General features: G+C 40.1%; 1 protein-coding gene across 1 annotated transcript; it reads right to left on the bottom strand.

The window, feature by feature from the left end:
* Positions 1-9272: 9272 nt before the first annotated feature.
* LOC130293268 (nicotinamide N-methyltransferase-like) lies at positions 9273-22889 on the bottom strand. Its single transcript, XM_056541770.1, has 4 exons — positions 22661-22889; positions 18937-19144; positions 9645-10006; positions 9273-9289 (listed from the first exon to the last, which is right to left on the bottom strand). The coding sequence occupies exons 1-4, from the start codon at positions 22887-22889 to the stop codon at positions 9273-9275; spliced, it is 816 nt and encodes a 271-aa protein (XP_056397745.1).
* Between the last annotated feature and the right edge of the window lie 230 nt (positions 22890-23119).

Here is a 23119-nt window from a genome sequence, read left to right as displayed (position 1 = left end):
AATTGTCATCTTCTGACCCCTATAACTTTTTTATTTTTCCGTGTATGGGGCGGTATGAGGGCTCATTTTTTTTGCGCCGTGATCTGAAGTTTTTAACGGTACAATTTTTGCATTGATAGGACTTATTGATCGCTTTTAATTCATTTTTAAATGATATAAAAAGTGACCAAAAATGCACTATTTTGGACTCTGGAATTTTTTTGCGCGTACGCCATTGACCGAGCTGTTTAATTAACAATATATTTTTATAATTCGGACATTTCCGCACGCGGTGATACCATATTTGTTTATTTTTATTTTATTTACACTGTGTGTTTTTTTATGGAAAAGGGGGGTGATTCAAACTTTTAACCCCTTAAGGACACATGACGTACTGGAACGTCATGTGTCCACTCCCGATCTATAACGCGGGGCCACGGCGTGGCCCCGCGTCATAGCGGTTCGGGCCCGGCCTCTAACAACGGCCGGGACCCGTGGCTAATAGCGCGCGGCATTGATCGCTGTGCCGCGCGCTATTAACCCTTTAGACGCGGCGTTCAAAGTTGAACGCCGCGTCTAAAGTGAAACCGAAACCATGCCGGCTAGCTCAGTGGGCTGTTCGGGATAGCCGCGGTGAAATCGCGGCATCCCGAACAGCTGACAGGACAGCGGGAGGGCCCCTACCTGCCTCCTCGCTGTCTGATCGCCGAATGACTGCTCAGTGCCTGAGATCCAGGCATGAGCAGTCATGCGGCAGAATCATCGATCACTGGTTTCTTATGAGAAACCAGTGATCAATGTAAAAGATCAGTGTGTGCAGTGTTATAGGTCCCTATGGGACCTATAACACTGCAAAAAAAAAGTGCAAAAAAAAAGTGAATAAACATCATTTAACCCCTTCCCTATTAAAAGTTTGAATCACCACCCTTTTCCCATAAAAGAAAAAACACAGTGTAAATAAAAATAAAAATAAACATAAATGGTATCGCCGCGTGCGGAAATGTCCGAATTATAAAAATATATCGTTAATTAAACCGCACGGTCAATGGCGTGCGCGCAAAAAAATTCCAAAGTCCAAAATAGTGCATTTTTGGTCACTTTCTATATCATGAAAAAATGAATAAAAAGCGATCAATAAGTCCTATCAATGCAAAAATGATACCGTTAAAAACTTCAGATCACGGCGCAAAAAATGAGCCCTCATACCGCCCCATACACGGAAAAATAAAAACGTTATAGGGGTCAGAAGATGACAATTTTAAACGTATAAATTTTTCTGCATGAAGTTATGATTTTTTCCAGAAGTGCGACAAATTCAAACCTGTATAAGTAGGGTATCATTTTAATCGTATGGACCTACAGAATAAAGATAAGGTGTCATTTTTACCGAAAAATGTACTACGTAGAAACGGAAGCCCCCAAAAGTTACAAAATGGCGTTTTTTTTTTCAATTTTGTCTCACAATGATTTTTTTTCCCGTTTCACCGTAGATTTTTGGGCACAATGACTGACGTCATTACAAAGTAGAATTGGTGGTGCAAAAAATAAGCCATCATATGGATTTTTAGGTGCAAAATTGAAAGAGTTATGATTTTTTAAAGGCAAGGAGCAAAAAACGAAAATGCAAAAACGGAAAAACCCCCGGTCCTTAAGGGGTTAATAGAAGAGGGGTTAAATGATATTCATTAACTTTTTTTTCCACTTTTTTTTGCAGTGTTATAGGTCCCAATTCAAAAAGTGTTGTGTTTTTTCTTAGGGATTGTGAAGCCCTGGTGTGTACTCATGCATCAGCCAACTCCAGGCTGTGTCATTCAGGCAATATATGGTTTACTGATGCCCCTGCTGGGCCTGGGAAATTCAAATTTTATCCTCAGTAGCACCCGCTATCCAAAATCTTCAGTTTAAATTTCTAAATTAATCTTTTAATCTTAGGGATTGTGAAGGCCTAGTGCATACTCATGCTGCCAACACCTCCACGCTGTGTCATTCAGCCACTATATGGTCTCCTCATGCTGCCAACACCTCCTGGCTGTGTCATTCAGCCACTATATGGTCTTCTCACACTGATGCCACCACCAGGCTCTGTCATTGTGCTGCTGTGCGGCAGTGATTCTAAAAGCGATGCCGGTAATCTGCATGTTATTCTGAATAACAGTATTATTTCACTACCCCAGCATACTCCATATGCGTTTTAGAACACAGCAAAGTGTTCTAAACCCCTATTGAGGCTGTCTGTAGGCTAAAAATAGCCTTTTTTAATACAGATTTGCCACGAAAAAATTGGGATCAAAACAAACTTTTTCGGAAAATTCGGCGAATCGGCCGAATCAAATTTTTGAAAAGTTCGCTCATCTCTAGTCTTTGCATCACATCAATACATGGTGGTGTAGGTGGCACATGGTGTTTTTTTGCACAACTTTCCTTTTGTTTGATTTAAAAAAATAATAATTTGGGGCCATATATTTTATCCTAAGAATATTATTAAAAGTTAAGTTTTACGTAATGCATATCCTCAATACTAACTTGTGCAAATAACACTTTTACAAAAGAGACCGTTTTCTTCTGCCTGCTGTCTAATTCTGCCACCATATGTTCTCCTCATGCTGATGCCAGCTCCAAGCTGTCTCATACTGCCACCATATGCTGTTTTCATGCTGCTACCACCTCCAGGCTGTGTCATTCAGCCCCTATATGGTCTCCTCATGCTTTCGCCAACTCCAGGCTGTGAAATTCAACAAGTTTATGTTCTCTTTATGCTGCCGCAAACTCCAGGCTATGTCATTCAGCCACTATATGCTGCTGCCAACTTCAGGCTGAATCACTCAGCCTCTATGTGGTCTCCTCATGCTGCCACCAGCTCCAGGCTGTATCATTGAGCCACTCTATGTTCTCCTCATGCTGCCGCCACTTCCGCGCCGTATTATTCAACCACTAGATTGTCTCCTCATGCTGCCGCCAACTCCAGGCTGTGTCATTCAGCCACTATATGCTGCCGCCAACTCCAGGCTGTGTCAATCAGCCCCTATGTGGTCTCCTCATTCTGCTGCCAACTTAAGGCTGTGTCATTCATCCACTATATGTACTTCTCATGCATCCGCAACCTTCATGCCGTATCATTCAGCCACTATATGGTCTCCTCATGATGCCGCCAACTCCAGGCTGTGTTATTCAGCCACTATATGCTGCCGCCAACTAAAGGCTATTTCATTCAGTCACTATGTTGTCTCCTCATGCTGCCGCCAACTCCAGGCTGTGTCATTCAGCCACTATATGTATTCCTCCTGCTGCCGCAATCTCCAGGCTTTGCCAATCAGCCACTATATGCTGCCGCAAACTCCAGGCTGTGTCATTCAGTCACTATATGGACTCCTCATGCTGCCGCCAGCTCCAGGCTATGTCATTCAGCCACTATGTGGTCTCCCCATGCTGCCGTCACTTCCACGCTGTGTCATTAAGCCACTATATGGTCTCTTCATGCTGCCCCCAACTCCAGGTTGTGTCATTCAGCCACTATATGTTCTCCTAATGCTGCCGCCACCTATACAGTGTTATTCAGCCACTTTATGGTCTCCTCATGCTGCCACCAACTCCAGGATGTGTCATTCAGCCACTATATGGTCTCCTCATGCTGCCATCACCTCCACGCTGTGTCATTCAACCAATATTTGTTCTCCTCATGTTGCCGCAAACTCCAGTCTGTGTCATTTAGCCAATATATGCTGCCGCCAACTCCAGGCCGTGTAATTCAGCCATTATGTGGTCTCCTCATGCTGCCACCAATTCCAGGCTGTGTCATTCAGCCACTATATGTTCTCCTAATGTTGCCGCCAACTCCAGGCTGTGTAATTTAGCCACTATATGCTGCCACCAACTCCAGGCTGTGTCATTCAGCCACTATGTGGTCTCCTCATGCTATCACCAACTCCAGACTGTATCGTTCAGCCACTATGTGGTCTCCTCATGCTGCCGCAACCTCCACACTGTGTCATTCAGCCACTATATGGTCTTCTCATTCTGCCACCAACTCCAGGCCGTGTCATTTAGCCACTATATGGTCTCCTCATGCTGCCGCAAACTCCAGACTGTGTCATTCAGCCACTATATGCTGCTGCCAACTCCACGCTGTGTCAGTAAGCCACCATGTGGTCTCCTCATGCTGCCACCAACTCCAAGCTGTGTCCTTCAGCCTCTATATGTTCTCCTCATGCTGCCGCAAACTCCAGGCTATGTCATTCAGCCACTATATGCTGCCGCCAACTCCAGGCTGTGTCATTCAGCCACTATGTTGTCTCCTCATGCTGCCGTCAACTCCAGGCTGTGTCATTCAGCCACTATATGTTCTCCTCATGCTACCGCCACTTCCATGCTGTGTCATTCAGCCACTATATGGTATCCTCATGCTGTCGCCAACTCCAGGCTGTGTCTTTCAGCCACTATATGGTCTCCTCATGCTGCCGCCACTTCCACGCTGTGTCATTCAGCCACTATTTGGTCTCTTCCTGCATCTGCCACCACCAGGTTGTGTTATCTAGCTACTATATGTTCTCCTTCTGCTGCCGCAAACTCCAGGCTTTGTCATTCAGCCACAATATTCTGCCGCCAACTCCAGGCTGTGTCATTCAGCAACTATGTGGTTTCCTCATGCTGCCGCTACCTCCAGGCTTTGTCATTTAGCCACTACATGGTCTCCTCATGCTGCCATCACTTTCACGCTGTGTCATTCAGCCACCATATGGTCTCCACATACTGATGCCACCTCCAGGCTGTGTCGTTAGGCAACTATATGGTCTCCTCATGCTGCTGACAACTCCAGGTTGGGTCATTCAGCGACTATATTTTCTCCTCATGCTGCTGCAAACTCTCAGCTGTGCCATTGAGCCACAATATGGTCTCCCCAGGCTGCTGCCCACTCCACGCTGTGTCATTCAGCCACTACATGGTTTACTGATGCTGCTGGGCCTGGGACATTACCTAAAAAAAATTATGGTAGCACTAGCTGCCTTAAATCTTCAATTTAAATTTGAAAATTCATCTTTTAATCTTAGGGATAGTGAGGCCCTATGGTCTCCTCATGCTGCCGCCTACTCTAGGCTGTGTCATTCAACCACTACATGATCTCCTCTTGCTGCTGCCAATTCCAGGCTGTCTCATTCTGCCAGATTAAGGTCTCCTCATGCTGCTGCCACCTCTAGGCTCTGTCATTGTGCTGCCATGTGACTCCTGGTTAGTTTGGGTTTTGTGGTCATACAGTATTAGTTCAAAGTAAACACCAGGACATTAAACTTGGGAATCTAATATAAATGTTACATTTAAATTTAAAAAAAAATCGATGTAATCTTTTCATGACTGAGGCCCTAGGGTCGTCAATGTCATAATACCTGTGGGATTATCACAAAAATCCAATGAAACAGGTTGGAGCGATAACAATCATAACTGATTAAATGAAACATTTGCACTTTCACAGTCAGGGGGGCGCTGAGAGGCAGGGGCTGGAACAGGTGTTATCTCACCTTGCAGATGACTGCCAGCTCGTTGCTCACCAAAATGGGAAATCAAAAAATAAAAATTCAAATTAAATTAAATAAAAATTACATAAAAAATCTTCCACATCTGCGGCAGTGATTCTAATAGCAATGCCTGTAATCTGAATGTCATACTTAATAACAGTATTATTTCACTAATACAGCACACTCCATTTGCTTGTTAGGACAAGGCAAAAGTTTCTACACCCCTATTGAGCCTCTCTGTAGGCCAGAAATAGCCCTTTTTAATAGCGATTCGCCGCAAATAAATTCAGTCCGAACCAAAAAATTTTGGGAAAATTCGGCAAATCGCCCGATTGGATACAATTATATTAATACAACAGCATAACTAATAATATTATCAAAATATGATGTTTTATCATTCAGATGTTTTAGTTATAATTTATTACTTTTATTCTTGCATTGATTACAGAAAGAAGCCAAAGAAAGAATACATTTATACTAGTAATAGGGTTACATTACGGTAAAAGTTATTTGATTTATCTTATTTTATACGACTCCTACAGTTTTTCCATCATAATCATGTTTGCTCCTCACGTGGTACTGCTATGGGTACTTTACTTATGCCTATTTTTACCAATCTCTGTGTAAATGTATGATAAATGATTATTATAGGAGATGAAGGGTACTAGAGAACAGGTCTTATATTCTGATGAATATGTCTTATTGATTACTATGTTAGTTAGATGGAGGACAACCTTAGAACATGTTTTCAGATAGAAAACTATCTAACTGTAATACAATGTATTGGTCCTGTTCCATGACACGAAAGGTTCTGTCAGATACAAAAGTAAATCTATATATATAAAACTCAATGTGTGTATATATGTGTGTATGTTCCAGCATCACGTCCAAACGGCTAAATGTATTAACATGAAACTTGGCACACATGTTACTTATGTCAACAACAAACATAGGATAGGTGATTTAACCCTTACTCACCCCCATTTGCCAGGGGCGGGGTTTTTGTTTAAAGTCCCATACAAGTCTATGGGAAATATATGTTGGTCACATGTTACTTATATTTCCACTTAAAATATAGGATAGTTAATTTAACCCTTAAGATAGGAGGTAGGGATAGGAGGTCAAGATATGAGGACGGGATAGGAGGTTGAGATAGGAGGATGGGATAGGAGGTCGGGATAGGAGGTGGGGATAGGAGGTCGGAATAGGAGGTTGAGATAGGAGGTTGAGATAAGAGGTTAAGATATGAGGAAGGGATAGGAGGTCGAGATAGGAGGTCGAGATAGGAGGACGGGATATGAGGAAGTGATAGGAGGTCGGGATAGGAGGTCGAGATAGGAGGACGGGATAGGAGGACAGAATAGGAGGAAGGTTTAGGAGGTCGGGATAGGAGGTTGGGATAGGAGGATGGGATAGGAGGACGGGATAGGAGGAAGGGAAAGGAGGAAGGGATAGGAGGACAGGAGAGGAGGTCGGGATAGGAGGACAGGATAGGAGGATGGGATAGGAGGTTGGGATAGGAGGACGGGATAGGAGGTCAGGATATGAGGACGGGATAGGAGGACGGAATAGGAGGATGGCATAGGAGGTTGGGATAGGAGGTCGGGATATGGCAACAATATATGAGGATGGGATATTAAGTCAAAAGCTTCCTCCTTTGTTTATTTTCCTCCCCAACAAGGATTAGGAAGGAAAAACCGGGTAACGCCGGGTACTCAGCTAGTCTATATTTAAAAAACTCAATTGGGTTTATTTACTAAGAGTGGAGTGTAGGTTTCTTTGTGGGTTTTGATTTCTGACTGGTATTTTCCCAAAGTATTTACTAAGGTTTCCCTATATTTTGTGCTTTTTTCCCTACATTTTGCTTTTTTACAACTGTTCTGATCTGTCGGGTTTTCCTCAGCTCAAATCCACCACATTTTCTGTGGAAACCATAGTAAATATGTTGGGATTTTTCAAAACTGTCGGAGACACGCCCCTTTTGTCAGGACCACTCCCACTTGGTCCCATTTTTTCTTGTAAAATGGAGGTTTTTGTTTTTTTGGTCGCAAATTGTGTCGCAAGGGACGTGCGACACAATTTGGGCGCAAAACCCAACAAAAAAGAGGCGGGATCGCGTTAGTAAATAAACCCCAATGTGTGTGTGTATGTATGTTCCAGCATCACGTCCAAATGGCTAAAGATATTAACATGAAACTTGGTCACATGTTACTTATATGTCTACAACAAACATAGGATAGGTGATTTAACCCTTACTCACCCCCATTTGCCAGGGTCGGTGGTTTTTGTTTAAAGTCCCATACAAGTCTATAGGAAATATATGTTACTGCATAACTTCCATACGGCTGGAGATATTGCGATAATACTTGGTCACATGTTACTTATATGTCCACTTAAAATATAGGACAGTTAATTTAACCCTTAACTACCCCCATTTGTGAGGGTCAGAGTTTTTGTTTAAAGTCCCATGCAAATCAATAGGAAATGTAAGTTCCCACATAACTTCTTTACGGCTGGAGATATTTCAATACCTAATACACATATTACTTATATGTCAAATAAAAATATATGAGAGTTCAATTAACTCTTACCTACACCCTTATATAAAAGATGGGTTTTTGATTCAAGTCCCATGCAAGTAAATGGGACTACTACTACTTTACTCTGCATTGCCTGTTAAAATGTGTCATTCTGGCTTGCAAGCCACACTCCATCTCTCAAAGACACGCCCACATATTAAGCCCCACTCCTTTTATTATCTACCCTTTTGTGCATCGGTCTGGCTTGCAAATCACGCCCAGTCAGACAAAGCCACGTCCCCTTCTATTTTCAGCTTACAATATCTTCATCACAAATCAGTCCCACCTGAGGACAGGATATGAGGATGGGACATGAGGACGGGATATGAGGACAGGATATGAGGATGGGGCCTAAGGATTGTCATGCTAATTATACGCCCCAAAAATGAATCACTATGTTTAATATGTTTAAGAGGTTAAGATTTGAGGATGGGATATGAGGTTGGGATATGACAACAATATATGAGGATGGGATATGAAGTCAAATGCTTCCTCCTTCCTCAGCTTGTATCTCTATAATAGTTCATGTGATCTGATGTGTTTTTGGTTAATGATTGTAATTAGTTGTTATACACTGTATGATAAACCCCACCCAATATTATTAGTGTGCATAAAGCAAAAATTACAAGTCATATAAGTGATAAAGACCAAACCCTAATAAATAAAACAAACAGTTAAATTTGATCAGCTTCACTTTATTGCATAAGTAATTTAAAGCAAACGTGACAAAATAAAGCAACTAATGCTAAGATCAGGCTCTTCGAATGCCAAAATGATCATGATTTAGGGGTCATTATTAGGCTGCTTTCACACTATAAAGTTCTTCTGATTTAAAGAGCCGTTATAATGTTCCGTTATGAAAACCCTTAAAGGCAAAATCTACAAAATCCAATAGGGCCCTAACAAAATCCCATTAAAGTCAATGGGATTATTACATTATCCATTTTAACCCATCATAGCCCCTTATTAATAACGGATGTTATTTTGTGACAGGAGAAAAATATTGCATGTACCGTTTTTTCTCCCGTCACAAATAACGCCTGTTATTGATAACGGGCTATGACGGGTTAAAACGGATAATGTAAAAGTTCCATAGACTTTAAAGGGATTTTGTAACGGCCGTTTAATGGCTGTTTTTAAGGGTTTTTACAATGGAACATTATAACGGCTCTTTAAAACAGAAGAACTTTATAGTGTGAAAGCAGCCTTAGTCCACAATAAGTCCTATAATCATAGAGTATCCCAATATGTTCATAGCATATAACCTAAGGTTAAGTATTAAAGAAAAATAAATATTAAAGATATTTATTAAATACACAACATCTTATTCTTATATTAAAGCCTGGACAATTATATTACCTTAAATATATCTCATGCACTAGACACAAACTAATACATCATTGTAGGTAAATAAAGTCATATAGGGAGCCCTGTTATAATAATTATTATTTCTTGAATTATAGCTTTACAAATAAACTCTGGATATGAAGACTTAACTTTTAAGTATTTACTCAGACTTATTTCTCCTTGTGAGCTGAAATGAATATGACACCCTTATGGTCAAGAAGGGGACTTATACCTGTTGCCTTCTTACTCACACAGATATCAATAATAAAACCTTCTCCAACTAGAGCTTTCCTGGCAAAATCCTCATCATATGGGAAACCACTGAACTTTTCTTTCCCGACTGTGTAATATGTTAAACCTAAACACCCAATTAATATCAGGTGTCCTCCAGGTTTCAGTAACTGTGAGAACTTCTTCAGATATCTGATGTATTCATCTTTATCTTTGCAGACAATATCTAGGAGCCAAGCGCTGATGATACAATATGCTGGTGGTAGGATCACTGGATCCATAATATTTTCTTTCTCTAGGTCACATTTTGCGACATGTTGAGCAGCTTCTCTCACTTTTTCTTCTTTTTCCTGTAACTGTGTGCTGAATAACATGGAAAAATGAAGAAAGTGATTGTAAAACAGGAAACTTTAAGGGGTACTCTGCTGGAAAACATTTTTTTTTAAATCAACTGGTGCCAGAATGTTAAACAGATTTGTAAATTATTTCTACTTAAAAATCTTAATCCTTCCAGTACTTATCAGCTGCTGTATGCGCCACAGGAAGTTCTTTTTTTTCTTCTTCTTTTTTTTCTTTTCTGTCTGATCACAGTGCTCTCTGCTGACACCTCTGTCCATGTCAGGAACTGTCCAGAGCAGGAGCAAATCCCCATAGCAAACCAATTCTGCTCTGGACAGTTCCTGAGACAGACAGAGGCGTCAGCAGAGAGCACTGTGGTCAGACAGAAATGAAATTCAAAAAGAAAAAAAACTTCCTGTGGAGCATACAGCAGCTGATAAGTACTGGAAGGTTTAAGATTTTTTAGTAGAAGTAATTTACAAATCTGTTTAACTTTCTGGCACCAGTTGATTTAAAAGAAAATGTTTTCCAGTGGAGTACCCCTTTTAACAAGGTAGCAAAAAGAAAAAAAAATGTTAGACCTGGAATATTGGTGACCAGAACTACTGGATAAACCTTAACCCCTATATAAAACAGAGTGTACCCCTATGCCCTTATTTTCTGGGACTTATATACTTACCTGTATGTCCTGAAGTGTTTTGTTTCAATGAAGCAAGCACAGGCGCTGCGCTCACTTCGCAGGTGGTGATTGACAGCTATTATGTGTAGCCAGGCATTTACCACTAATGATGGGTAGCAGTGATCCCAGAGCCAGATTGTATGAACAGAATGCTGATCACACTGCATAATGTTATGTAGTAGCATAGCATTATACAGTGACTGCAATGTAATGATTGCATATAATCTGGATAAGCAAAAACTTTCTGGGAAATATCTCTTAATTCAAATCCTTCATAAGGAACTATAACATTAAGCAAAAGTACCAGAAGTTCCACATATAATAAAAATAGCAAAGGGGATATATACTAGAAAACATCTGATATTGCAAATGATGAGTTATTGTTCGTTAAAAAGCCACAACTGTATCTTATGTCAATTATGGCAGCAAATGAAGGGTTTAGCAGAGTTTTGGGAATGGTAAAAAATTGGAATAAGTCAAATTTACTCCCCCCTAGAGAATGAGATAAGGGAAAGTTTTGGTCCCCTTGAGGTACTCAAGCCATTAGATAGTATAGAGTATCTGGGTGTGAGGATATCTCTACTAATTATGGAATATGATTTATTACATTTAAATCCAGCTATTAAAAAGGTGAGGTATGGTTAAACCTCCCACTCTCTATGGCAGATAGAATAGCATTATGTAAAATTATTTTTCCTCTTACCAATTTTTTTTTTATTAACACGTCCCCAATTCCCATAAAATTTAAAGTTTGAAAAAATTGATGCATTCATAACACTGGATACTTTGTATCTCACCACTCCCGGGGACTGCTGCCCTGGACTTTTGCGGGGATCCTGTGATCTCCTCCAGTAGTGAGATGGAATCCCACAGTGTCTTAACACCGGGTTGCTCTCATAGCGTGAGACAGCATCACCGGAGACTTGGCCGTCTCCCACGGTGGCAATGCTGGATAACAGTGAGCTCCGGGTGGTGTTCCTGCAGCAGTTCTGCCTGTAAGTGTGTTGTTAAGCCGGTGGCGTCCTCGTGGCAATGAGGCGTGTGTATCTCCTGTATCGGGTGCCAGGTGATTGACAGTTGTCTTTCCCGATATCAGACTGCAGGTTGCTGGACTGGGCAAGTAAACTGGTGGTCTTAATAGTTATTAAAGGGAATGCTGGATGCGTTTCAGGACTCTCTCAGTCCTTTCTTCAGCAGCTTAAAATATCGGAAAAAATTCCATATTTTTAGCTGCTGAAGAAAGGACTGAGACAGTCCTGAAACGCGTTCAGCATTCCCTTTAATAACTATTAAGACCACCAGTTTACTTGCCCAGTCCAGCAACCTGCAGTCCGATATCGGGAAAGACAACTGTCAATCACCTGGCACCCGATACAGGAGATACACACGCCTCATTGCCACGAGGACGCCACCGGCTTAACAACACACTTACCGGCAGAGCTGCAGCAGGAACACCACCCGGAGCCCACTGCTATCCAGCATTGCCACCGTGGGAGACGGCCAAGTCTCCGGTGATGCTGTCTCACGGCATGAGAGCCACCCGGTGTTAACACACTGTGGAATTCCATCTCACTACTGGAGGAGATCGCAGCATCCCAGCGAAGTCCAGTGCAGCAGTGCCCAGGAGGGGTGAGATACAAAGTATCCAGTGTTATGAATGCATTGTTGATATCTTAACAGTCACTGCATACAACTTTATATCTTGACATTTATCAGCCAATAGCAAGTCTACTATTGCGATTTACTGCTGCAGCCGGTTACTAATGAATGGGTGCAATTGGTTACCAACAAACAGAACTTTTTTTGGTTGCTACTGGTTACAAGTATTGAACTGGAATTTGCTATAATTTGCACAACTCTTGGAGAGAGGAGAGAATTGATTATTGTGGATGAACTTATACTCTCCTACTCAGATTTCTCCCCGTACAGTCTATTCTTCTATATGAACTATTAACTGTATGGTGGTCTTAATATATCTTTTACAATATATTATTATATTACATATTGTGTAGTATTTATACCTTAGCTGGTGCCCCGCCTTCACAGGGGCCCTGTGAAACGCAGACGCCACTATTTTATTATAATTATTTTATACATTGTCATAATATATCAATAAATAATTTAAATCTAATTTTTGTCCGTTTGTCCTAAACCCTGAGCCCTAATTATATATTTTTATAGATAAACTACTTTATGACACCTTTGGTATAGGTGTTTAATTGGGTAGCCCTGGTTTATTTGGCAGATAGTTAGACAAGAGCCTCTCCAACTCTTTTTATATAATTTACAAATCTGTTTAACATTCTGGCACCAGTTCATTAAAAAAAAAATAAAAATTATTTCCACCGGAGTACCTCTTTAACCCCTTAACCCCTTAAGGACGCAGACCTTTTTCACCTTAAGGACTGAGCACTTTTTTTGCATTTCTGACCTCTGTCACTTTACGCATTAATAACTTTAAAACGCTTTTACTGAATATTCTGATTCTGAGATTGTTTTTCGTGACATATTCTACTTTATTTTGGTAGTAAATTTTCATCGTTACTTGCATCCTTTTTTGGTGAAAAATCCCAAAATTTCATGAAAATTTCGGAAATTTAGCATTTTTCTAATTTTGAAGCTCTCTGCTTGTAAGGAAAATGGATATTCCAAATAAATTTTATTTTTATTCACAAATAAAATATGTCTACTGTATGTTGGCATCATAAAATGGACCAATTTTTACTTTTTGAAAAAATTAGAGGGCTTCAAAGTAGAGCAGCAATTTTCAAAAATGGCATAAATATTGCAAAATCTGAAGGGACAGATGTTACAGAACTACAACTCCCAGCATGCTTGGGCAGTGTAGAAATGCTGGGAGCTGTAGTTTGGCAACATCTGGAGGGCTACCGTTTGGGTACCACTGTAACAGTGGTCTCCAAACTGTGACCCTCCAGATGTTACAAAACTACAACTCCATGCATGACCAGACAGCCTTTGGCTGTCTGGGCATGCTGGGAGTTGCAGTTCGGCCTTCCTAGTGGTTGCAACAGTAAAGATCGCTTTACTGCAACTTTCCTCCCCCCCCCCACCGTCGCTTCTCTACCTGCGCCGTGATCTCCGCTGTCTCCAGCGATGATCTGCGGTTCCCACGTCATCTTCATTGCAGGTACCCGGCCTCCATCTTCTCCCCCCGTTCTGCCCGACATCCAGGGGTGGACAGAACGGGGGGTTTCCATGGCAACCCACTGTCCTGCGCTGCCATTTGTCAGAATTGGGCACCACGGGTAAAAATTTGTATTAATGTGCATAAAGAAATCAAGAAAAGATGGAAAAATCTCCAAAAGGCATCAAATTACAGATTAGACATTCTTATAATAAGTCAACAAAAGTTAGATTTTATTTCCATCATTTACACTTTCAAAATAACAGAAAACAAAAAAATAGCGTCTGCAAAAGTTTGGGCACCCTGCAGAGTTAATATCTTTTACTGCCCCCTTTGTCAAGTATCACAGTTTGTAAATGCTTGTTGTAGCCAGCCAAGAGTCTTTCAATTCTTGTTTGAGGTATCTTTGCCCACTCTTCCTTACAAAAGTCTTCCAGTTCTTTGAGATTTCTGGGCTGTCTGTCACGCACTGCTCTTTTAAGGTCTATTCATAGACTTTCAATTATGTTGAGGTCAGGAGATTTTGAAGGCCATGGCAAAACCTTCAGTTTTAGCATCTTGATGTCATCCCCCATGGCTTTTGAGGTGTGTTTAGGATCATTATCCATTTGTAGAAGCCATCCTCTCTTTAACTTCAGCTTTTTCACAGATGGCATCAAGTTAGCATCCAAAATTTGCTGAAATGTTATTGAATCCATTTTTCCTTCTACTCGTGAAATGTTCCCTCTGCCACTGGCTGCAATACAACCCCAAAGCATGATTGATCCATCCCCATGCTTAACAGTTGGACAGAGGTTCTTTTCATTAAATTCTGTTCCCCTTCTTCCCAAAAAATGCCATTGCTCATTCCGGCCAAAAAGTTCAATTTTAACCTCATTGGTCCAGAGAACTTGTTTCCAAAATTCATCAGGCTTGTCTATATGTTCATTTGCAAAGTTCAAACGCTGATTTTTGTGGTGAGGATGTAGAAGAGGTTTTCTTCTGATGCTTCCATGAAGACCACATTTGTACAAGTATCTCTTTATAGTGGAATAGTGTACTCCAGTTTCTGCCAGATCTTTCTGGAGGGATTGTGCAGTCAAACGTGGTTTTGAATTGTTTTTATCACAATCCTGCGAGCTGTTCTGTCTGATATTTTTATTGATCTTCCAGATCTTGCTTTATCTTCCACTGTTCCTGATGACTGCCATTTCTTAATTACATTCCGAACAGAGGATATTGACATCTGAAAAAGTTTTGCTATCTTCTTATAGCCTTCTCCAGCTTTGTGAGCGTCAACTATTTTCAGTTTCAGATTTAGAACTGTTTAGAAGAACCCATGGTCCTGATTGTTGGGGCAAGGTCAGATGTGTCTGGGCATTTAAAACCTTTGAGATCGACATCACCTGGTGTTCCCAGATGATGATTGAGAACAATCCATGACACTGGCAGGTCTCAGCTTTGCAAAGGGGGCAGTGCATGCTATCAATTCTGCAGGGTGCCTAAACTTTTGCAGATGCCATTTTTTTGTTTTCTGTTATTTTGAAAGTGTAAATTATGAAAATAAAATCTAACTTTTGTTGACATATTATAAGAATGTCCAATCTGTAATTTGATGCCTTTTGGAGATTTTTCCATCTTTCCTTGGCTTCTTTATGCACATTAATACAAATTTGTACCAGGGGTGCACAAACTTTTGATCCCCACTGTATACAGGCTGTCAGGGCATGATAGGAGTTTTATAGCGGCTTCAGAGTTACTGTTTTTTTTAGGGATCATACAAAACTACCAATCCCATCATGCCCTGACAGATATACAGGCTGTGAGGACATGATAGGAGGTGTAATTTTATATGATCCCTTCACATACCGTCAATCTGCAGTCACTCTAAAACTACAAGTCCTAACATGTCCTCACAGCCTGTATATCTGCATATAGCATAAAACCAGAGAGGAAAGGGTTACAGATGAGACTTCTGTACTTGGCTGACTGCCAGGCTCACTCAGAGCAGAGACAGGGAGGGGGAGGAGGGGGAGTGGTTATCACACTGAGGAGGAGAGGGACACTCCCCCTGCTTTTTCTGAACAACTTTTACAGTGAGCAGCATATAAAAGGTTATTCTAAGTGAAATAAAGGATGTATATTTTTTTTTGGGGGGGCTGATGTGACAGGTAAGCTTTAATTCATTTGGTTTGTCTATTTTCCCTACAAGCAGAGAGCTTCAAAGTTAGAAAAATGCAACATTTTCTAATTTTTCCTGAAATGTTGCAATTTTTCACCAAGAAATGATGCAACTATGGACATAAATTTACCATTATGTTAAAGGAGAAATCTATCTTGAAATCAAATTTGTAAGTAAAAGCATCCCAGAGTAATTAATGCTTAAAGTGACAGTGGTCAGATGTGCAAAAAATGCACTGGTCCTTAACCCCTTAAGGACCAAGCGTTTTTCCGTTTTTGCACTTTAGTTTTTCCTCCTTAACTTTTAATTAGCATAACCCTTTCAATTTTGCACCTAACAATCCATATGATGTTTTTTTTGCGCCACCAATTCTACTTTGTAAGGACATTAGTAATTTTACCCCAAAATCTATGGCAAAACAGAAAACAAAATCATTGTGTGACAAAATTGAAGAAAAAAACCATTTTGTAAATTTTAGGGGCTTCCTTTTCTACGCAGTACATTTTTCGCTACAAATGACACCTTCTCTTTATTCTGTAGGTCCATACGATTAAAATGATACCCTACTTATATAGGTTTGATTTTGTCGTACTTCTGTAAAAAATCATAACTACTTGCAGGAAAATTAATTGTCACGCCGAGCGCTCCGTGTTCCGCTCCTCCCCCGGAGCGCTCACGGTGTTCGGCTCCTGTTTGCAGGGCTCCGGTCGGACTCGCTGACCGGGAGCGCTCGTCTGTGTCCCCCGGCGGGGATGCGATCCGCATGGCGGGACGTGCCTGCCCGCGGGTCGCGTTCCGTTCACCTGCCCCGTCCTCCTGCTCAGTACCGGCGCATGCGGTCCCGCTCTCTAGGGCGCGCGCGCTGGGTCTCTCAGATTTAAAGGGCCAGTGCACCATTAATTGGTGCCTGGTCCAATCAGTTCCCAATCACTCCCTACACATATAAACCCACTTCCCCTTCCTGTCCTTGTCGGATCTTGTTGCCTTTGTGCCAGTGAAAGCGTTCCCGTGTTCCTATTGCCTGTGTATCCAGACCCTTGCCGTTGCCCCTGACTATGAACCGTTGCCGCCTGCCCTGACCTTCTGCTACGTCCAACCTTGCCTTTGCCTTGTCCTTCTGTCCCGTGCCTGTCTCAGCTGTCAGTGAGGTTGAGTCGCTTTCGGGTGGAACGACTTGGGGGTTACCTGCTGCAGCAAGTCCATCCCGCTTTGCGGCGGGCTCTGGTGAAAACCAGTAACCTCTTAGATTCCGTTCCCCTGGTACGGCCCACACCATCGCCTCACTGACACAGAGGATCCACTACCCGTGTCCTCCCCGCATACCGGTCCAGATCCTGATATTAATACATTTAAAATTGTCATATTGTGACCCCTATAACTTTTTATTTTCTGTGTAAGGGGCGATATGAGGGCTAATTTTTTGCACCGTGATCTGAAGTATTTATCAGTACCATTTTTGTTTTGGTGGGACTTTTTGATTGTTTTTTTATTCATTTTTTTATGGTATAAAAAGTGACCAAGAATACACTATTTTGGACTTTTGAATTTTTTTTCGCATATGCCATTGACCGTGCATTTTAATTAACAATATATATATTTTTTTATAGTTAGGACATTTACACATGAGGCAATACCACATATGTTTATTTTTATTATTTTTTACACAGTTTTAATTTTTATTTTAAATGGGAAAAGGGGGGGGGGTGATTCTGACTTTTATTGGTGAAGGGGTTTAATCATATTTATTAACTCTTTTTTTTTTACACTTTTTTTTTGCAATGTTATAGCCCCCATAGGGGGCTATAACATGCATTACACTGATTGCAGGCACTGTTCAATGCATTGCCATAGCATTGCGCTGATCAGTGTTATCTGTGCTTGATTGCTGATAGCAACTGGGACACCGCTGATACGAAGCGTGCTCAGCTTCTGAGCGCACTTCACCGATCGGGAGTTGGCCACGGACGTAAATATACGTCCGTGGTCATTAAGGGGTTAAGGTGAAAATAGGCTTGGTCCTTAAGGGGTTAAACAGTGTATGCAATTGGAAGATTGCATGTAATAGTCTCCTATAAAATTGTGGCAAAAAAGTTTAAAAAAAGTTAATAAAAGTTTTAATTACCCTCCCCTCATTTTCCGATTAAAAATAAAAATCTAAACAAAAATAAACATATGTGGTATCTCCCTGTGCATAAATGTCCAAACTATAAAAATATAACATTAATGAAACTGCACTGTCAATGGCGTTTACATAAAGAAATACTGAAGTCCAAAATTGTGTATTTTTGGTCACTTTGGATACTCTAAAAAAATTCATTAAAAGTGAATTAAATGTCCTATCAAAACAAAAATGGTTCTAATAAAAATTTCAGACCATGGTGCAAAAAATTTGCACCAAACATCCCCGTATACACAAAAATTGTAAAAGTTATAGGGGTTGGAAGAGGGCATTTTTAAACATGCTAATTTTCATACAAAAAGTTATAAATTTTAGAAGGAGTAAAACAATCAAAAAAAAAAAAAAACAACACTATATAAGTTGGGTATCATTTTAATTGAATGGTCCTACATAATAAATATAAGGTGTTATTTTTGTCAAAAAGTGCACTGGGTTGAATTGAAATCCCCCAAAAGTTTGCCCAACAAATAATTTATTTTTTGGTTTTGCCATAGATTTTGTGGTGAAATGATTGATATTATCACAAAGTAATACTGGTGGTGCAAAATGCAAGCCCACAAATGGGTCTGTAGCTGGAAAATTGAAAGTGTTATGATTTTTAGAAGGGGATGAGAAAAAACAAAAGTGCAAAAATGAAAAATGGCCCAGTCCTCAAGGGGTCATTCTTGAATAGAAAAAGTAATGTAGAAGATGTGTTGTCTGAACATTTCCTAGATCTGCTTTATATGTTTTCTGCAGTAATGACAATGACAAAGGGTTTCCCCTATAACTTAGGGAACAAATATTTTACCTCTTTCCTTCTATGTCTACATGGATCTTTGTAGCATGTCCCCATTCAAATGCTCCAGTACGTGTGTTCAGCCATCTTTTTAGTTCCAGAATACATCTGTCTTGGACCTTCAGTATTATGATGTGCTTGAAAAACTCACTGGGTGCATAGAGATGGTGAACCAAGGAACCACCACTGAGGTCAATCATGACATCTCCTCTTATATGACCTGTAAAGAGAAATTCAGAATATTAAAACATCACATATGATAAGCTATTATATATGTTGTAAATAAACAATAACTAAGAAAGAAACCAAGAAAAGAAGCACAAATAATCCTGAAATGTTTTCATTTGTCAGGTACTCCGACCCTAGGCATCTTATCCCCTATCCAAAAGACTTAGACATGAATAGAGGGGGCATGATGTCACTACCACAGCTGCCTGAAGCCAGTGTTCTGAACATAAATGGTGCCGGGATAGAGATCGCAAGGGGGGGTCCCAGTGGCCAGACCCCCACAGATAAGATGACTAACCCCTTCCTGACCTATGGCATACATGTACGTCATGGATTGGGTGGAGGGCCCATGGGTTGCTAGGGAGGCCCGAGGCCTTACCTTGACCTCGGCGTCTACCCTGGCTCTGTGATTGCTTAAAGGGGTACTCCAGTGAAAACCTTTTTTCTTTTAAATCAACTGGTGCCAGAAAGTTAAATATATTTGTAAATTACTATTAAAAAATCTTAATCCTTCCAGTACTTATTAGCTGCTGAATGCTACAGAGGAAATTTCTTTCTTTTTGGAACACTGATGACATCATGAACACAGTGCTCTCTGCTGACATCTCTGTCCATTTTAGCAACCGTGCATAGCAGATGTATGCTGAGGGCAGCATGGTGGCTTAGTGGTTAGCACTGCTGCCTTGCAGAGCTGGGGCCTTGGGTTCAAATTCCACCAAGGACAACAATAAATAAAGACTTATTATTATTATAATAACGTCAGCAAAGAGCACTGTGGTCGTGAGGTCATCAGAGAGCATTCCAAAAAAAAAAAAGAATTTCCTCTGTAGTATTCAGCAGCTAATAAGTACAGGAAAGATTAAGATTTTCTAATAGAAGTAATGTAAAAATCTGTTTAACTTTCCGGAGCCAGTTGATTTAAAAGAAAAAAGGTTTTCCCCGGAGTACCCCTTTAAGGCTCCCTTTGGCAGCCCTGAGCACAGATTTCATGGATCAATGTAATGCAATAGCATTACATTGATCTATGTAAGCCATCTGATGATGGCTTGTGGTAGACCCCTAGGGGGGTCAAAAAGTGTGTAAATTTTTTATATATATATATATATATATATATATATATATATATATATATATATATACATTTTTTTTTAACCATAAAGCGAAACAAAAATTATTCAAGTTTGGTATCATTGGAATTGTACTGACCCATAGAATAAAGATGACATGTCAGATTAACCGTATTTTGAACTCCGAAAAAATTATTGCCCTACAAAATTGTGCAATTCCATATTCCTACATATCATTTTTTTCTAGCTTTGTATCACATTGTATGATAAAAAAAAGTGTATCTATGGAAAGTACAATTCAAAATGCAGAAAATAAGCCCTAACACAACTTTTTTAATCGAAAAATAAAAACGTTATGGGTCTTGGGAATAAAATTGGCACCAACCACAAAACAACCGTTCCTGGAAAAAGAAGGAGAACAGAAAACATGGCTAACTTTGAAAGGATTCTATAAATATGGTAAATGCAGTAACTGTAAGATGACTACATTTCCAAAACAGACTGGTACTATCATGTCCAACAGTAACAATTACCAATAAAACATTACAGAGTTTTTGACATGTACAAGTACCTCCATACTATATATGGTAATGTGCCCATGCCAAAAGCAGTATATTGGCAGGACAAAAAGAAACATAAAACGCAAGAGTAAGTGAACATGTGCATAATATAACAATAGGCGTTGAAAAACACTTCAAAGAGGTCCACAACTGCGATCCATCAGGAATATCATTTGCTGCTATAAAAACAGTTAAAAAGAATTGGAGAGGAGGTTAACACATTCCAAAAATGTCAAGGGAGGAAAGCAAAATGATATACTGTATGAATTTAACACCTTAGCACCTTTCGGGCTTAATGCAGACCTAGAACTATTTGGTTTTTTAGCATAACATGTATCTAAACACAACGTTCTATATGAATCTATTGCTTCCCATATTTATTTACATTGCTACAGTTTAATATACATTTTTTATATATACCATATGCTACCCTATCATCCAGTCCTGGTTTTATCATATAGCTACCAAAAGCACACACATACAGAAATCCACCACGGGTTTTACAGAGTGCCCATATGTAGAGCCCTATAAATAGAGTCTAGATCAAACCAATTTCATACATCACTGAGGAAGGGCCTAGGAGGTTTGAAACACGTCTGATGATCAACTAAACCAACATCACCAAGAGCCATGTTTCTATTCAGCTGTCCCAATACGTTGAACATAGCTCCACAACGCATCACCAATCACCCAGTGCATGATTGGAGCGTGCACTCCTCCACGAGGATCCACACAAGGTATCCTGTATGTCAAGACATTGCTCGCTAGCGGAGCTTGTCTGTCATAAGGCAGACTCCTCTGCATAAGCTTGAGCACCGCCGCAACATACCAGGACTCAAAGATCGTGAACAACAGGTGGGTGAGTTAATTCTGTTAGAAACATAATCTGCACGCATTCGCCGACCTAGTTGCTCTACTGTGGGAGTGGGCTATAGACTTGGGACTCCAGTGCTTCTCTGGTCCCACCCTTTTTGCAAGTGTGAGCACAAGTGCACATACCATCAGAAGTGCATATAACATAAGCACTGCAGGAGTGGGCGCAATATGCAATACTCCAGCGCTTCTTAGTAAGAGCTTAATTTGCATATAGTGTCAACCCAGGGGAACATTTATAATTGCACAATCTCTATTTATAGTGTATGTGCAATACAGAATAGCCCAGGCTCTCCAAAACAAGCAATACTCTCTGTAATCCTATTTTTATCTATCCAACATTTCTGCCATTAGTGATGACCTGGGCATAAAAAACTGTTGACTATTTTGTTTCTAAGAACTGATACCATTATACTAAAATGTAGATCCTGGAAACAACTTTCTTCTTTAGCAAACCAGTAACAAAAAATACCAGAAAATTGCAGATTAAGAAGTAATTGCACTACAAAAAACCCTTCATCATCCTCAACAAATTTTCTAATTTTCTTGCTAAGGGTAAAATAACTTTACTAAACCTTTAGATCCCTATAGTCTTCATGATATTTAAAGGTTACCTCTAATCGTGGTCCCGCTGGCAGGAATTGTGCTTCAATTTTGCTGACATTTCTGATCCCAGGACTTGAGATCATTGGGATCTGGTGACAAATTAAACTTGCAGGGAACTTCAGGCAAAATTAAAGCACATATCCTGCCACTGGGACCACAGTTAGAGGTACACATTAATGATAACGCTTGCTCGGCTCCCTTGAATAGATATAAGAATTATATAGAGAAGCGCAGTTGTCTCCTCTGATCTCTAACAACCCAAAAACCATTTAGTTATTTACAATTGTTTGAAATCTACGATTTTAAGTGCTGAGAAAAAAAAAGAAAGAAAAAGTGTTTGTTTATAACTATAAATATTGTCATAAAACTGTAAGAAAATATGAAGAGTAGAATCATACATACCTGTTCTGAAAACGCTTGTTAAATTTTCAATGGGAAAGATCAAGAAATCTTCTTCAAAGACCATATTAGGTTTATCTGACAGGTAATGCTCCAGATGTTGTCTAGAATCAAATCCATGTACATGATAGATCTTATGGGAGCTGGAATCCATCATGTAATCTTCTATCACAGACAGGTGACTGATCTCTACACCGGAGCTACAGGTCTTTATATAATAACCAGGAATCATATTGCAGGTTACATTAGTAAGAATCACTTATAATATCATGTGTTATTGTCATCATAAGTCAGTCATGGGAACATATAATAGAAATTTACCTGGAGCATTAATGATTTTTAGATAAACAAATCTCTGCACATCTTTTTACGATATACGTGCTTTACATTAGTGTTTAACCCCTTCCCAATCTGTTGAGTTCAGAATTTTTTGTTTCTTTTTTCCTTCTCACTGTTACGCCG

This window comes from Hyla sarda, chromosome 10 (assembly GCF_029499605.1).
Source record: "Hyla sarda isolate aHylSar1 chromosome 10, aHylSar1.hap1, whole genome shotgun sequence".
NCBI classification, from domain to species: Eukaryota; Metazoa; Chordata; class Amphibia; order Anura; family Hylidae; genus Hyla; species Hyla sarda.
This window is presented reverse-complemented; position numbering and strand designations above follow the sequence as displayed.